This window comes from Molothrus ater, chromosome 6 (genome assembly GCF_012460135.2).
Source record: "Molothrus ater isolate BHLD 08-10-18 breed brown headed cowbird chromosome 6, BPBGC_Mater_1.1, whole genome shotgun sequence".
Classification (NCBI taxonomy): Eukaryota; Metazoa; Chordata; class Aves; order Passeriformes; family Icteridae; genus Molothrus; species Molothrus ater.
In genome coordinates, this window is record NC_050483.2 from 57,581,571 (window position 1) to 57,599,219 (window position 17,649).

Sequence of the window (17,649 nt, forward strand, 5' to 3'; positions counted from 1 at the left end):
TGGGAAGAAGCTCCCTGCTTCTGGGAGCTTTCATCCCTGCAGCACTGGAGCAGCCAGTAATGACTCCTGAAGCTCAATATCCAAAGCAAAAAGTCAGAGCCAGCTATTTAAAAGACTTACAGGAAGTTGCTGGAAGCTGCTTGCTCCCACTATTCTGCTTTTGTCTGAAAAGGTCACTGAAACCTTAATTCCTCCTGTTGCAACCAAAAAGATTTTGTCTTCTCTGCACAGCTCCAGGCTGTAAAAGCTGCATCACCTAATTAAAGATCAGTTCTCCACTCTCTTCTTCTGAAAAATTATTAATTTTGAGCAAATCGGTGACAGGTAATAAATACAGAACCTTGCGCTGAGGGGTTGCCAGCTGTTTTGGGGAACTGAAATTTCACATCACAGCATCATGGAATGGTTTGAGTTGAAAGGGACCTTAAAGCTCATCTTGTTCCAGCCCTCCTGCTGTGGTCAGGGACACCTTCCACTAGACCAGGTCCCTCAGGTCACTCTGTGCCAGTGAAGATCACCAGAGCTGCATGTGAAGCTTGAGAGATTAATATGAAATAAGGTTATTTTCTTGAAAGTTGAGCACAATATTCTGAAGTGATCAATTTTAATAAGGCCAAGAATACTCTAGTTGTGGAAAAAAAAGAAATCACTTTTATTTAAATCTGCTCTTTTTCTTGCCTGTGATCCTCAGCTAACTTTTTGTTCCCTGTTCCAGCGTGCTGCAGCAGAGCAGCTTGCCTTGATCCAAATTGGTCTTGAGCTGCCTTTCTTAAATTAAGAGCTACTCTGCATGGAACCGATGATTTCTAAATTATTTCCTGTATCAATTGCTAAATAGCTCTAAATCCAGTTCCACAGGAGAGGATTTCTGGAGCATTCACTTATTCTGAGCAAACAAAACAGTCATTTTCCAATCTTTTTTTCCCTTTGCAGTTGATGAAAACACATGTACCTTGCTGAGCATCTCAGCTGGGCTGGCGTGATTGAATCAGACCCATTACTTCTTAGCTGGTTACAGGAAGTGAAATTATTTCCCGAGGGCTCGTTTTACAAGAAAGCACAACTGCTGCTCTCAGGAGCTGAATAGCTTTCCTTCACCTGAATTGGCAGGCAAGTTTTTGGGCAGTTTTGAGTGAAATCCAGATTAAAAAACCCCCAGCCTTTGTAACAAGGGTGAATTCAGACCTGATACTGTCATCTGTTATCAGTGCTATTCAAGGCTTCTCCTTCCCACGGATATTGAACCAAATAAACTTAAAGTCAGAGAGGGCATTGCTTAATCACCAGGCTCTGAGTACACTATTCTTCAGCAAAAATCTGCTCAGCTGTTACCAGTTTCCATGTCTTTAATAGCCAGTCTAATAGCTGAGAGATTCACACTTCCCAAATGAGAGGCAGTTTTGGCAACGGCTTTAAATCAATCCCAGTGGAAATAGGGAGTTACATTAAATCCTATTAATTAGGCAATTTCAGCTGTCTTCAGTGCTTTTGACTCTGCTGTTGCCTTGAGAGTTGGGATCCCCATATGTCCTGCTAATGTGAACCCTCCCTTTGCTCACATAGCCTGTAACTCTCTCTCCTCCTCAACCCCTGTAGGAAATGCATTTTCTGGTTTCATTTCTATTTGCAAAGCTGCTGCAGAAAAAAAAACCCAAAAAGGTTTATGATTGATAGTGATTCCATTCTAAATCAGCTCCTGTGTTAACATCTGCTACAGTACTGGGTTTGTACTATTTGAAAATATGATGTTTGAAAATGTGATGTTTGTGTCAATGACTATTTCAGGGTTATTTTTCTTTCTGCTGAGGAATAACATAAAGATTAGGATGGTATTTTCTCAACCTCTCTTTATCACCGTGAGCTCACTTTATCACTCCTGTGAGCTGCTCAGGCTATAACTCCTGCTATGAAGCACCTGACACAAATGCATTAGAACCTTTTCACAGCTCTATTGATCAGCATTGCTAAGAGCTGCAAATGCTTGTGCTTCTGGCTCCCATGTACTGTGGACAAAGCACAAATGAAAGCTGTGAGCAGCATCTGTGAATATTGCTTTGGCAGTGGCTTCAATCTCCTTGGTCTCTGGGCTCCCTCTCTCCTCGCAATAGTGGGATGTTTGCAGGAATGGATTTTTGCCCTCTGATGGTGTTGTGACAGTGTATTCCTCGTGAGCAGAAAGTATTCCACAGCCATCTTGAGCCACAGCCACTCAGGGTCAGTGGGACTTTTCCAGTGGATTCAGTGGGCTTTGGATCAGGTCCAGGAGGCACTGAGGAAGCATTTAGTGAAAGAGCAGCCCTGAAACCCTGTGATTTAGACAGCCACTCACCCAGCACAAACAGTAAATTACAAACAGCAGATACTGGCAGCAACAGGCATGAATAGTCTGTAGTCGGCAATTCACAGTCTGGAATGTGTTGGCGTAAACAATGCATCAGATAATTCCAGCTAACCAACACATTTGTGAAAATCCAAGCCTGTTCATGGATAATTTTCAGAAAGGCAAGTTCAGCAAGAAGAGCACTGGCAAGGAATAGAACCTTTCCCTTTTTGCTTACTGCTCACTTAGGAATGTGTTCTGGGTATGAGCTGTCATTGCAAGGCACTGGATGACCTCAGGTAGAACCTGGGTGTTGGGCAGCCCAGTTTATCCCTTATTCTGCTTTGGTTTCACTGTGGTTTTCCCCTTAGGCTTCATTCTCACTCTAGCTTTGCTGTTGGGACTGAGTTACTGGGAGCAGTGAGGATGGGATCTGCCTGCAGCAAGTCACAAAGGCATCTTGCAGCCCTGAGTGAGCTGGCAGGAAAACAGAGGTGAAATTTGGAGTAGTAAAATATTGTATTTTCAGGGAATGCCCTGACGAAGGCAGGAATGATGAATCTGACTCCATGTTCTCAGAAGGCTCATTTATTACTTTATAATACTATATTATATTAAAGAATACTATACTAAAGAATACAGAAAGGATACTTACTAAATGCTAAAAAGCTAATAATGAAAACTGGTGACTCTTTCCAGAGTCCCAACACAGCTTGGCCCTGATTGGCCAATGAGTCAAACACCTCACACCAGAACCCAATGGAACAATCACCTGTGGGTAAACAATCTCCAAACACATTCCACATGAGCAAAACACAGGAGGAGCAAATGAGATAAGAATTGTTTTCCTTTTCTCTGAGGCCTCTCAGCTTCCCAGGAGAAAAATCCTGGGCAAAGGAATTTTTTCAGAGAATGTGAATGCCCCAGTTAAATGTAAAGGTGCATAGACAGAGAGGGGGAAATAAGCCTCAAGTTCACATCTCCACAGTGACCTTCCCCACTCTGAGACAAGAGCTTTCCAGGATGATAAATATTTCTATGAAAAGTTCTATGCAGTGCTACACAGCAGTGAGAACACCCAGCTGAAGGCTGGGAATGACTGGCAATGGATGATTTTCCACCTGCTGGCTGCAGCACCCCTTGCTCTGTGCTCTCCTGTGGCAAAGGCTGCTACAAATCCCTGGCTGTGGGGATGGAGCTGCTGCCTGCATTGTGTGTGCAGGAGCAGATTAGCAGGGAGGACTGCACCCAAAGCCAGGGAGGATGGGGACACAGGAGCAGGTAGCACAGGTAGGATGAGAAACAAGGAGTGGCCCTTTTGGGTTGCTTTTTTCCCCTGTGCTATCAGGTTTCCCCTTGTAATGGGAGGGGACATGTTGTTCCCAGCCTAGAGGCAATCCAGGGAAAAGAAATTGCTTGTAAGACATCACAACACTGCACGATGCAGAAATAAGGTGAGGGAAACAATCACTCTGCCTTTGTGCAGGGCTTGGGGTGTATGTGTGTGTCAAATCCAGTGAGGCTGTGCAGTACAATAAAGCCTTCAGCTACAACTCTGAAGTATTACAGGGCAGAAAAACTGCTTCAGGTCTCCCTAAATGAGCTGCACATGCCTGGTGCATGGAGGGCTGTGGGCAAAAGCAGTTGTGGTGGTGGTTAGAGATGGTATGTGTGTGCAAGGGGGATGGAAATACTCAAATGCAAGTACCTCAGGAGCTTTTGCATGGACATGTTCCAGCTTCTGGCTTTGCAGCTGCAGCAATGTCCCTTGAGTTTTGTGATGAAGTCTGCACTGTGTGTTGTGGTGGTGTTCACAGGAGTCCCAGGACAAGAGAAGAGATGAGAATCTTGACTCCGTGTTTCAGAAGGCTGATCTATTATTTTATGATATATTTATATTATATTATATTATAACTATACTAAAAGAATAGAAGAAAGGATTTCATCAGAAGGCTAGCAAGGAATGGAATGGAATGATAATAAAATCTTGTGACTGACCGTACAGTCTGAGACAGCTGGACTGTGATTGGCCATGAATTAAAAACAACCACATGAGACCAATCACAGATCCACCTGTTGCATTCCACAGCAGCAGATAATTATTGTTTACATTTTGTTCCTGAGGCCTCTCAGCTTCCCAGGAGAAAAAATCCTTACAAAAGGATTTTTTCATAAAACATGTCTGTGACAGTGTGTGGTAGCCCAGGCATGTGTGGAGCAGGTGAGGAGCCTCACATCCCTCGCAGGTGATGAGCAAAGGCTGGAGAAAGCCAGCCAGCTCCTGTGGTACTTCAGCACATGAGGGGTTAACAGGCTGCTCCCTCCCATAGGCAGCAGCTCCTACAGACGTTGGCTTTGTTCCTCCTCTTCCCATTCCCTCAGCCCCCACAGGAATCCTCTCTCCCCCCTCCCTGGTGGGGGATCTCGCTGTTCCTGTCCTCGAGCTGTGCTTTGTATGGATGCTGCAGAGGGAGAGTGGTCGCTGTTTCTAATTTAATTAGCATCATCCCGAGGAGCTGAGAGCGTGGCAGAGGGAATTAGAGGCATGAAAATGATGCATGGGTTTAACCACCTTCATGCCAGCATGATTTCTAGATGATGCACACGGGCTACAGCTTTCTGAACATGTGGAAATCAGTAAATGAGGATGTTGAATCTTTGCCTTGGTGTTTCACAAATTTAGGGTGGCTACTCTTAAGAGAAAATGTAATCTAAATCTGCTTGCCAACTTGCCCTCTCAATTTCAGTCCAGCAGATTTTTTTCATAATGAAAAGTTTCCTTAGGATGAAATTCCTCCAGGTCTACATATTTTAAAAAAAATTGGTTTAGTATTGGACATTAGATTTCTTTTAAGCATATGGGATAATGAGCCCCTGGGTTGGATTGTGAAGGGTGTTGTGAGGTTGCAATCACAGGAAGTTTTTATTTGCAGGCTGGGCAAACATTGGGCAGGAATACTTAGTTACTATCAGGATCCTTATTGCTATTTTAAGATAGAACAGCAGCTGGAAGCCTTGTGTGACAGATGTGCCCCTATATTGCCCAAAGGCATAGAAAGAGACAGTCCCCAAGAGCTTGCAAGCAAAGTCAAGTCTGGTTCACAAACCAAATCTAAACTCAGCAGGGGGTGAGCGTGGCTTTGCAGAAAGCTTGATGCAGAAATCCTGCAGGCACTTGTGTCTCACTGTGCCTGGTTTTTGTGTGTTTGCTCCAGGTGTCACAGGCTCATCACACCTCTTCGACTACGGCTCCACTGCCAACGGGGGGGACAACTCCTTCTACACCTCCCTGATCTCTGATGTCCACTACACCACCCCGAGGGACTCCACCTATTTCACAGGCATCTATCAGCAGGAAAACACCCCCATTCCCTGCTCAGGCAGCACAGAGGGGTTTAATGCCCTGGGCCATCCTGTTCAAGACATGACTGGGTTTGAGTCCCGTGGCTTGTTTAGCTCAGACTCGGGAATAGAGATGACTCCTGCAGAGTCTACTGAAGTTGACAAAACCTTAGCAGATCCCATGAAAGTAGAAGCTTACAAATACATGGACATGAGTAGATCAGAAGAAATAAAGTACCAAGAAAAACACGACTCTGACTCAGAAGATGAGAGCCCAGGCCTTAGTGATAAGTACCGGGGAACCCCCGTGGGGTCCAGCCACACCGCCGAACTTCCACAGACGCCTTCGGAGAGCACAAAGGCAGCCAAGGAACAAGACCTGCTGGAAGACAGAAAATCTGGGGGTCAGCACAGTCCCTCTGTGGCTACAACCCCTGTCAAGATCACACTCACTGAGACAGAAAGCACCAAGGAAGCTGCCAGCAAAGAGCCAAGCCCAACTCAGCCGGACACCGGCCTGAAGCCGAGCCATGAGGTGGTGCCCACGGTGACGGTGTCAGAGCCCGAGGATGACAGCCCAGGATCTGTCACACCACCCTCCTCTGGCACAGGTAATGCTGGTCTTGGTGCAGGGCACTGAGGGTTTTGCTACTCAAGAAGTGGTTGCCATTGTACCCTGCACATTGGAGAATTACCGTGGATTTCTGGGGTGAGAGAGGGCATTACAAGTCTCCATGGCCAGAGGTGTTTGTGCTCTCCTCTGGCACCAGTTTGTGCAGCCAGAGTGAAGGGGGGGCAAATTGTGCTCCCCATCATGGCACACTGCTCAGGAAGGGCTGTCCTTCTGAATAGAAAGGGATCCAGGCCTGCTGAGCCCAGTCCTCAGGGATCTCTCCTCAGGGGAAACAGTGTCCCTGTGGGCATCACTGGGGTATCTCCATCTAGGCCACGGTTTGAGCTGGATCCTGGTGGTTTGGGGGTCTCTTGGTCACCCTGGCTGCCCTGATTCCCCAAGGGAAATGAGATGTGTGGGATCAGGGCAATGAGACTGACTGGGTTGATGATATGAAAATTTTAATGGCTGGCTCAGCATCTCTTTGGCCCTGCAGAAAATAAGGTTAAATTGTTAAAAAGCAGCACTGTTTTCATGTCAAAGTGCTGATTTTATAAAGTGCTGAGGAGGGAAATGCTGTCACCTCATTTACAAAGGGGACTGGAGGGACAAAGGGCCAGTCTCTTTAAAAGACACCTGATTGATGGCTATGGGGGGTTACCAAAACCCCATGTTTATACATTGTTCCTACTGTCTGACTACTGCAGTAGTCCATAATATTTATTCCTCATTTTCCCTATTATACACAGCTAAAATATAAAAGGAGCATAGTCCTTTAAAAAGGACTAAAGTTCTGTGACAGAAAGCCAAATTTTTAGACTGAAAATTACATTTCAGTGTCCCGGATCAAAATCCTTTAACAATGAACATTTCTACAAAGAACATCCCCAAGCTGAAACTTCCATTGTTTCAATTTCATTTAGAAGCATTAAAAAAAAAACAACTAGAATTTCCTTAAAATGGCAGTCTGGCACCCACACTAATACCCCCTCTTGGAGGAATATTTGGTTCCTACAGAAAAGTGAGGGAGCATTTGTGCACTTCCACATAGGAAAAGGAGATAGACTCCACCACAGCTCTGAATTTATTCTGCCTGCATCAGCCAGAAACTTTAATGAATAGACTTTAGAGCCATGAATTTTTCTTCTTTTATTTGATTAAGTGAAATCACACACTGCTCCTGAGACGTGCCACTGTTCATCGATTTACACTTTTTGCTACAAGGTAATTAAGGACTTCAGGCACTGCTACTTATTCAGTCCTGGTGTCTGTTCACGGCTGCCTTGGGGATGCTGGGTATCCCATCAAAATTGCTTATCCATCCTGTTAAGGAAAGAAGGAGGCATGCTCTTCTAGAGGCTGGCTCCCAAAGGGTGTTTCCTTTGCATTTGCCCTCCTTTCCTGCAGCTAGGAATGTTCCATGCCCAGATCCCACATTCATAAGTGATGAAGAAATTTAAAACCTGCCCTTGCTATTCCCACGCAGTGACCCAGCAAAGTCGTGGCTCCTAGGTACCCCTCAAGCATTCTGGCAAAGCTGCCAGCACACCCTGCTTGGATCGAGACTTTTGAAAACATTTTGCTTTTAATCTCTGGCCCTCATCTTTCTGGGGAAGGAAGATGTGGTCTGTCTCTGTGCTGAAAGGCCATGGGTATTTATCCACCTCCCAGTGCCAGCAGTGAATGTGACACCCTGCTGCTGGCCACAAAGGGCTGTTTTATTCACAAGGTGAATGCCAGGGCTGGGAGGAGCAGGGTGAAGCCCAGGGACAGCGTTGCTGTGCTACCAGGGCTGGAAGTCACATGCCTGCTTGGACTGGTGCCGGGTTCAGTCTGGCTCTGGGAGAAAACGCTCGCATGTGGTGATGCAGGAGAGCAGCACAGCTTCCTGCAGCCAGAGGAGGATGCAGGAGCTCCCAGTGCACCAGAAAATTCCCAGCATCCACATGGGAGTGTGGTGTAAAAACATCAGCACTTGAATCCTGTCCGTGGCCACAGTCTGGGGTGCAGAAGGACATTTTGGTGTCATTTTTGTGGGCTGGAAACTTTCCTCCACTCCACTGTGGGATCCAGCCCTGTGGATACCTGCAGGCACTGTCCTCTCATGGACCTCTTCACCTGCATCTGCTGGAGGAAACTTGGGGATTTATTTTCCTGGTAGCTTTTTTGACTCCTCACAACCTGCAGTGCCACTTAGTGACCTCATCACATTAATAATCACTTTAAATTAGGGAATAAACACTCATGATCCCAGAGGACAAATTTCCATTGTGCCTGATGGCTGTGTCAATGTGACTGGGGAATTGCAGTCAGAAAATGCAGACTAGGCTGTTAATATTTTTGTTTTGTTTCAAATTTTGGGTGATGAGATAGTCATTATTTTTCTTAATATAGTTCATAATGATATTAAGAATTACAGTAGAAAAAAATTAGTTTCATTCTTGGACCCAACTGAGCTAAAAGCAGAGAGTATTCACTACCCACACCCTGAGAACAAAACCAAACTCCAAATTAATAAAAAAACCCCAACTAATCAACAAACCAAAAAAAAAAAAGAAAAAAAAAAAGAGAGAAAAGTGTCTGATCTTAAATTTTCCACACCTGAAAGTTAAAGTTTGGCAAAGCTACAGGTAACTACACATGGGTTGTTAGGATCAGCAGAATCCAGCAGTCCCATGTGTGTATTTGCCCCCAGAACAGACTGTTGGTGACAGTCTGATGCTGTCGTGTGTGTCCTGAGCCCATGCTCCTCTTGACTGAGGATTTCCCTGGTTAAAACCACGTTGGTGAGCCACTGGTCAAGCAGTGACCAGCGTTGCCTTCTACCTCAGCTTTCTCTTCAGTCAGTGATGCTTCTTTTATAAGGAGTACCTGCATGCCAGACAGGGAGACTTTGTGCCTGTGCTCCCAGCCCTGCTAGAGGGATATGTGCTGCTGTGAAATCTGTTCTGTTGGTTCCTGCTGGAATTTTGGTTATTGAGAATTTCAGATTTTTTTTACGTTGATAGGTATTGAGAATATTGCATTTGATTTGAGGTTATGGAGAAAGTTTTTAAAATTGAATGATAGAATTAAGGTTATAGGTGTGTAGTTTGAATAGAAGTGTGTAATATTATATGGTAGAAAATAAACTATATATAATTAGCTATAGTGATTGTTTACCTATAGATAATTAAACTATATAGTAGAAAACTTAAGAGTTTAATATTTTAGAATATAGTATTGTATATAAAGTAAGATGGAGGTTTTAGGGTAGAGGTTGTGTTTTTTGTTTTTTTTTAATGGGTTTGGGTAGTATTGGATAATTAGATAAAATTAATATTAATTATATTATACATTATATGTAATTACATAGTTTTATATTATATATAATATATATTTTATTATTATTATGTAATTGTATAATTATCGTGTGAAAAATGCTAATCACTTGTTTTTAAAATTTTAAAAGTTTAATAGTAATAACATGGTTAAAAATAGTAATATAATTAGAGTAATAAAAATTTGGACAATTTGAATTAGGATAATATGAGACAATAGAGACAAAGAGATACAGACAGTCTGGGTACCTCTTTCTGGGCAAAATAAGCCCGAAAAAGGACACTCATTAACAGAAGATTAACCCTTAAAAACAACAGCCTGTTGCATATTCATACACCTCATGCATGATGCATAAATTCCATTCAAACACAAGATTCTGTCTAGGCAGTGTCAGCTTCTCCCTCTGAATCCTGACGGCATCTTCAGGCCTGAGCGAGGTGGGAAGAAGTTCGGGTTTTTTTGATAAGAGAGCAATAAATTCTCTTTCTCTGAAAGATTCAGGTGTCCTGTGGCTGCTATCTCGCTGCAAGTCCTCTCTTTACAAAAAAGTATCCTACATAGCATAGTTTCTATTTATTTATAACCTAAAACTATATTTAACACACTACTTAAGAAAAATAATACAGCATAACTTTCTAACATAACACACATAATATTAATTTTAATATTTGCAAAAAGCCAATCATAAAAGATGCATTTTTCACAATAGTATTGTATTATAGTATTAATTATAGTATAGTATTATATCTATAGTATTAATTATAGTATAGTATTATTTTATTGTTATATTATTGTATAGTATTATATAATTATAGTATATAATTCGATAAAAATCTAAGCTGCTGGAAAATAAGATTATTATATTTTTTCTTTTTTTTGTTTGTTTTTTTTGTTTTTTTTGTTTGGTTTTTGGGGTTTTGTTGTTTTTTTTTTGTTTTGTTTTGTTTTTTTTTGTTTCTCCTATATGGCAGAACCGTCCGGCTCGGAGTCTCAGGGCAAAGGCAGCCTGTCGGAGGACGAACTCATCAGTGCCATCAAGGAAGCCAAGAGCTTTTCCTTCGAGCCCGCGGAGGCGCAGCGCTCCCCGGCCGCCCCCGCGGAGAAGCGGGAGCCGCGCTCCAAGCCCGGCCGCCCTCCCGCCGCCCCGCACGGCGAGCACGAAGCCAGCAGCGCCGAGTCCGGCGACTCGGAGATCGAGCTGGTCTCGGAGGACCCCCTGGCCGCCGAGGAGGTGCTGCACTCCAACTACATGACCTTCAGCCACATCGGGGGGCCCCCTCCGTCGCCCGCCTCGCCCTCCATCCAGTACAGCATCCTGCGGGAGGAGCGGGAGGCGGAGCTCGACAGCGAGCTCATCATCGAGTCCTGCGATGCCTCCTCGGCCTCCGAGGAGAGCCCCAAGAGGGAGCAGGACTCCCCCCTGATGAAGCCCAAGGTCATGGACATTATCAAGGAGGAGAACAACTCGCGCACTGACGCCTCGGACTACGAGGCCGGTAAAATGACGGAGAGCAGGATGAACAGGGAGAACCTGGCGGAGTCCTCGTCCTACCTGAAAAGCTCCTTTGTTGCACCAAAAATAGGCTCTGAGCCCCCGACCTCTGCCGTCAGCACCGAGGAGCTGAAGGAAAGAGTAAAACTGAAGAAACCCATTGAAGAGACTGTTGTTAACCAAAGTAAAGTGTCTTCCAAGGACTTTGGCAAAAAAAGTCCGCTGGCTTCGTTGCTACTGCCGTTTTTAAATAAGCAGAAAGGTAAATGCAGATGTTATGTTGGTTTTTGCAGTGCTGCAGAGAGGAGGGGGAGGGAGAAACGGCTGTTCCTTGCAGGGGAGAGGTTTGGAGTGCGGAGCAGGGGGAGCTGCAGGCACAGGATCCCCTCAGGGGGGAGCTGGGCACGCCTGTGACAATCCACACAGCATCCCTGACCTGCCCATCCTCTGAGGGAACAAATAAATACCAGCAAAAAAAAGAGCCTATCCTCTTAGGGAAAAAGGAAATACCAGCAGCAATAATTTTTAGGCTTAAGCATAGATACAGGGTGGTGCAACCCCAGAACTGTGATTTGTACATCAGGTATCAGGAGGACAAAGAGGAACAAATGATCATCTTACCTTTTAAATACTACTTGCTTTGTCCCAGGGGAGGGGTCCAATCAGGGATGTGGTCCTGCATCTCTCAGAAGTGTAAGGATAAAGATTTTGAAGATGCATTTCTAAAAAAAGATAAATACTTGGAGAAGGAGAGGAGTTGGGTTTGGTGAGTCTGGGTGTTTCTGAAAGTGTTCAAGGCCAGATTGGATGGTCAAAAATTGATTTTGAGTGCAGGAAAGGCATGTAAAGGCTGTGCAGAGGAAAAGCCCACATTCAGCCCGACCCCAGAGCAGTGTTGCTGGTTGTGCTGCTGGCGGCCTGTGGGCTCTGGAGCTCTCTGGTGTCCTGCTGGGCGTGCTGACACCACGGCCATGGCCCTGAATAACGAGGTGGAGCACAGCAAGTGCGTGTGTGGTTTGCACAGTGATCTCTGCTTAACATCTATTGCCATCCAGTGGCTATAACAAAAACAGGCAGGCACTTCCCAGCTCCATTTCACTGGAGCTGTCAGAATTCAATGGAGTGGAGCTATTCCCACGCTGTTGATCACCAAGCAGCCTCTCCTGCTTTTCCACATGGTCGGAATGATGGCTTTGCTTGATGCACCCTGGGCTTGGCTTTGGCAGGAGCTGTGCAGTTGTTACCTGAGTTAGTGCTGCCTCTTGCTCCTGCAGAGCACAGAGGAGAAGGCAGAGCTGCAGCCAAGCAGCATTCACATCACTCCTGGCATCTCCTGCCAGAGGTGGGCACAGCCCTCACACAGCAGGGCTTGGAGCATATCTGACTGTGGCACTGCAGGAGGGGAGGCTGCCAGCTCAGTTTCTTCCTCCTTTTTATTCTTTTTTAAAATTATTATGTGCTGGACTTGCACATGGCTTGGGCATACAGGGAATTTCAGAAAATACCTGCTGTCCTGGAGACATGAATCCTTTGGTCCAGGGCATTTTACAAGAAGTCCAAAAGAAGCCTGGATCAAGGCAAGCTGAGAAGGAGCTCTTTGGCAAAGTCCTTCTGTTTTCTCTTGTGGTGCCTTTTGGCCACTCTCTGCCAGGATGGCTTGGCTTACCTTTTGCTGGTGTCCCACAGCCTCAGAACCTGGCCCTGGGAGGAGATCTCCCTTATGCTGGATGATCATGTCTCTCTCCAGCCCCTCTACAGTATTAGAAGATTCCTTCTTCTTGATCCATTTAATGAAATATGCAGCAGCTTGTTACCTCTCAGATCAGCTGCCTGATGTCAGGATATATAAAAAAAAGAGATGTGGACATTCAAAGTAATGGTTATTTTAATTTTGTTTTTGCTTTATGGAATTTCACTTAAGAAAAGGAAAGCCCAGGCCTGGGGCTGTGGGCTGTCACTCACAGGTTGGATGACACAATGGGCAGGACCCAGGCCCCAGGCAGGATCCTGCTGGACACAGTCAAACAAAATTAATCATTTCAAGTGCATTATTCTGCAGCACAGGCCTGTGCCAACTTGACACAAAGCATCTTGATTTTGATGCCTTATGAAAGGCTTTCACTGCACTGCTCCAGTCATTCCCCTACAAATGTGTGTCCTTACCACACACCCTGGGTGGCTGCTGTGGCTCCAAGCACCCATGAGGGACACCAAGGTTCTGGGCCACCCATCACTGTGGGGTATCCTGGTGTCCCTAAGGTAGTGTCACAAGCTGCAGTCAAGGTTTTGGGGTGACAGTGGCAAATTCCATGGGTTGAAGGTGTTTTCCCTCCTTCCTGGAGCCTCTTGTGCTGTCCCACGGTGTCCAGGGCTAACCCAGAGTGGACAAACACTAAGCACTGTGGGCTTTTCCCCCATTTGGTGTCACAGACAAACTGATTTTACAGAGTTTCTCAAGGAAATGGTTTTCCAGCAGAGATCTGGGAAAGACCTGAATTTGTTGGGAATGCTTTTTTGTTCAGCTAAACATCATCTGCATTGAGTTAGCACATCCCTGCTGTTGGAGGAGCTGCTAGTGAGGCATTTTTCCATGGGAAGGAGATGTTTGGTTGGGTGCTTTAGCAATCTGAGGCTCATTTCTCATCTGCATGCTCTCACCAGGCTGGCTCTGCAACCAGCAGCAAGCCAGGCCAAGGCTTAAGCATACGGGAATGTTAGTTTAATATTTTAGTGCCATCTGCTGTAAGTGCCTCCACACTCTGGCCCATCTGTTTTCTGTGCTTCAGTTTGCTTTTTATGGGGCTCTGGTAGCTTTGCATCCTTTGGAAAGTCCCTGCTTGGTAAAGGTGTAGGGGAGAGGGAGGGATGTCCTGCCTGGGGGTGGAGCGTCCACACCTTGTGATGCTGTAGGAGGAGTGGGATCAAAACCTGTCCAGAGAAGCAAACATGTGAACCTAGTCCTGGTCTCTCAGAATCTCTGCTGGTCAGAGTGACTCTGAGATATGTAAAAGTCTCTTTTCCCAGACTGGCAGTCGAAGAAGGAGTCAGAATTCTTCAGTTCTCAGTCTCAAGGTTGTTTATTGTTTTTCTTATCTATAAAATTCTTTCTCCAACCCATCGAGGTCTGTCTGGCAGGTCAGTCAGAGGCACACGGACTGCCCTCAGGGTGGTGTTATCTTTTTATACTAAAAACTACGTGTACATTATTTACAATAACTTCCCAATACCTATCACCTATGTTAGACAGTGAGTTTCTACCTTAAACCAATCCAAAAGTGCCACCATCACAGCAGAAGATGGAGGCCAAGGAGAAGAAGAAGGAGAAAGGCTGGACACACCCAGATTCCTCCATCTTGCCTTGTGAACCCCCATTCTAAAAACCCCAAAAATCTATTTTTCACCCCATGACTAACTATTATTCTACTTAAACTCTCTTGACTTGAAATTCTTCATATAAAGGTTGGTAATTGTTTTTCCATGGGTCAAGATCAAAGGCACAGGGGCCTTGGGCTCTGTGCCAAGGTCTCTGAGCCTCCCAGGCAGGGTCTCGAGTCCTCCAGGACAGCCAGAGGAATTTCCTGGGTTCTGACACTGGTCTTGCCACAAAATCTTAGAGTGGCTCAGTGAAGCTCTGTGGTTCCTCCCACATGGAACCATTCAGGTGGGAAGGGGCCTGTGGAGGCTGCTGGTCCAACCCCTTGCTCCCAAAGCAGTTTGGTCAGGTGGATCAGGGCCTCCTCTGCCACCTCTGTCCATCCTCTCAGCCGAGGCAGAGCTTTGGGGGAGCAGAGAGTTGGAGCCTGCAGGTCTGGGTCACTCCTGTGCTGACACCTCTGCGGGCAGAGCAGGGTAAAGGAGGGGTGCCACTCAATGCAGCTCAGACAGAGGGGGCTGGCAGGAGCTCCACGAGGTCCCAAGAGCCCATCTCCTGGCCCACAGCCACGATTCCTGGTAGAACACTCTTGACAGATGCTTGTGACTCATTTGGAAAGCCTCTGTTGGCAGATCCTCCGCCAGTTCCAGGTGTCTCTCAAAAACTGTTAAGTCTTCCAACCTTCTTTACTTTAGGCTAAGCAATTCTGGTTTATTCTCTTTTTTTCTCTCTGTGGTTATGTTTTTGAGCTTTCTGAACTGTCTTGTTCCCTCTGTTCTTTCCTACCATTGGGCCCCACATATCATCTCCAGCCACTGTGACTGGGGGAGTTTCCCCATACCAGCACTGGTTCTTCCTCTGCCCATGGAGGAGGAGAGAGAACTTCCCAGACACACATTTCTGCCCCACCTCCCCACTTCTGGCCATTTCATCCTGTTCAGCTGCCACCTGACAGCTTGTCACTCACCAAGCTGTGATAGCTCAGCCAGAGCTGAGCTGGAGATGTTCAGGCCATGCTGATGGCAATGAGCAGCGTGCACACCAGTGGGTCTGTGCTGTGCAGGGTTTGTCCTTCATTCCTTTTCTTTTTCAGGAAGCAAGGAGTGAGTTTGGCCCCTTCTGGCCTCAGGAGTGGTTGCAGTGTCACCTGTCCCATCTGCAGAGGGGACACAGAGAGCTGAAAAATAGTCAGGTGCTGACTTTGGAGTTCTTCCTGGAGTCCTGGTTTGATGGGAGTGTAGCAGGGTCACTCAGAGGAGATGCCTGCACTGTGGAAAGGATCAGAACAAAGCAAAGAACAGGGGATTTTCTCCCTAGATAATGGTTTGCTTGGGCAGTGGCTGGGATCAGTGGTGATTACTGCAATAATCCCTCTCACAGTGAACACCATGTACATTCCAGAGCATGACCTTTTTATGACCTTCAGAAATATCTCAGTAAATCTCACCCCTTCATTCCACAACCTGTGTTATCCATAGCCTGATTATTGGCCTGCTTCACCTCTAGCATCTCTTTCCTTTCCTGATCTTTGTCTCTGTTGGTGAAAATTACTCTTCATCTATTGGGTAAGGTCAAACTTTTAATGCTGTGTGTCAAAGCATCTTAAACCCAGTGACTGGATGCTCAGAGGGGCTTTTAAAATTGGGTATAGCTCTAAAGTGGGAGGATCACATGTCCTCTCCTGGGACTGCTGTCTACTCCACTGCCTGTGAGTGTTAAGTACTGAGCTATAAAAAATTATAGACTTTATCCTCCTGTTTTTTTATATCTTCCCTTCCAGAGCAAGGGACAGCCTCTGAAGAGCTGCCATCAGTTGCAGCATTCAGACAGAAGTGTAGCTTTCTGACAGATATGACACAAGATGGTGTTTTATAAAATCCTCCTGCCAGATCAAGATTACAGAGTGAGCAGCAGAAAAACAAACAAACAAACAAACAAACATACCCCAGAAAGCCACTTGTTTAACTGTGTGAAGGGAGCTGATGGTTGTGCCAAATGTTTAAGTGTCAAGGCCACGAGTAGCAAAGTCCAGGCCAAGCACAGAGAGTTGGGAGGTGTCTGCACATTGATGCCAGGAGCCCCCAATACAGGGAATAACGTGCTCTGACTCCATGATTCAGAAATGCTGAACAAATGCTTTATTAAGCTATACTATATTACACTAATACTATATTAAATTTCATCCTCAAGAGATACTATACTGAAAAGATACTAAAGAAAAACCTGTGGCTGTCTGAGACAGCCAGGACACAGCTATTTTTTTCAATTGGCCAAGGAATCCAAACAGCCTTCACTGGTGTCCAATAACCAAATCACTTTGGGTGAACAATCTCCATGACACATTCCACATGTGCAAAACAACAGGAGCAGTGAATAGAGATAGGAATTGTTTTATCTCCTTCTCTGAGTTTCTCACTGCCTTCCCCAGGAAAAATCCTGGGAGAGAGAATTATGTGTCTCTCTGTTCAGAGACTGTGAATACCACATCTGTAGACAAACAAGAACCTACTGACAAGAGGAATGGAGAGAAAAGATGCATTATGTGCAAAGATTTGTCTCTGGGAGTCCACAGCTTCCTAGATCCATGTCTGTGTCCATGCCACACCAAGCTGAGCACCCAAAATTGGCTCAGTTCTGCTCCTGGGAAAGGCTGCAAGGAGACAGCTGCTCTTTTCACGAGTGATCTTTCTGTTTATTCAGGCACACCTCAAGTGCAGCATCACTCATAGTTTAAGCACATTTTAAGAGCCAAAATCTTGACACAGATTCCATTTTGGTGTCTCTTTGGGTCAGGGATCCATGACTCATCTTTCAGACAAGGCTGTGACACTGGCAATCTGATGGTGGCCAGGTGTTGCAGATGCCTGGATGCAGGGATGCTTTGCCTGGATATTGCAGCAGATCTGGGAGATGTCATGGACAGAGAAACATCCAGCACCTATGAGATAGCAATGATAGCTTTTCTGTGGCTGACACAATATACAGTGAGAGGTGATGTTTACTCTGGGCAGACAGAAACAGGAAAAAACCCAACCCCTAAGTTATAAATAATGAAGGGGTGAAAGTTGTACAATCTGTAAGGTTTTCTGTAAATTATTATATATTAATTATATTAATATATATAATATGTATTTGTATAATTATTATATAATTATTATATAATTATTATATAATAATTTATTAACATA

General features: G+C 45.3%; 1 protein-coding gene across 1 annotated transcript in view; it reads left to right on the top strand.

The window, feature by feature from the left end:
* Positions 1 to 17,649, top strand: part of RTN1 (reticulon 1) — a 123,974-nt gene that overhangs the window by 65,329 nt on the left and 40,996 nt on the right. The window contains exons 2-3 of the mRNA XM_036384060.2: positions 5,536 to 6,273; positions 10,568 to 11,350. Coding sequence (XP_036239953.1) covers positions 5,536 to 6,273; positions 10,568 to 11,350 — 1,521 coding nt within the window. The remainder of the gene's footprint in view (positions 1 to 5,535; positions 6,274 to 10,567; positions 11,351 to 17,649) is intronic.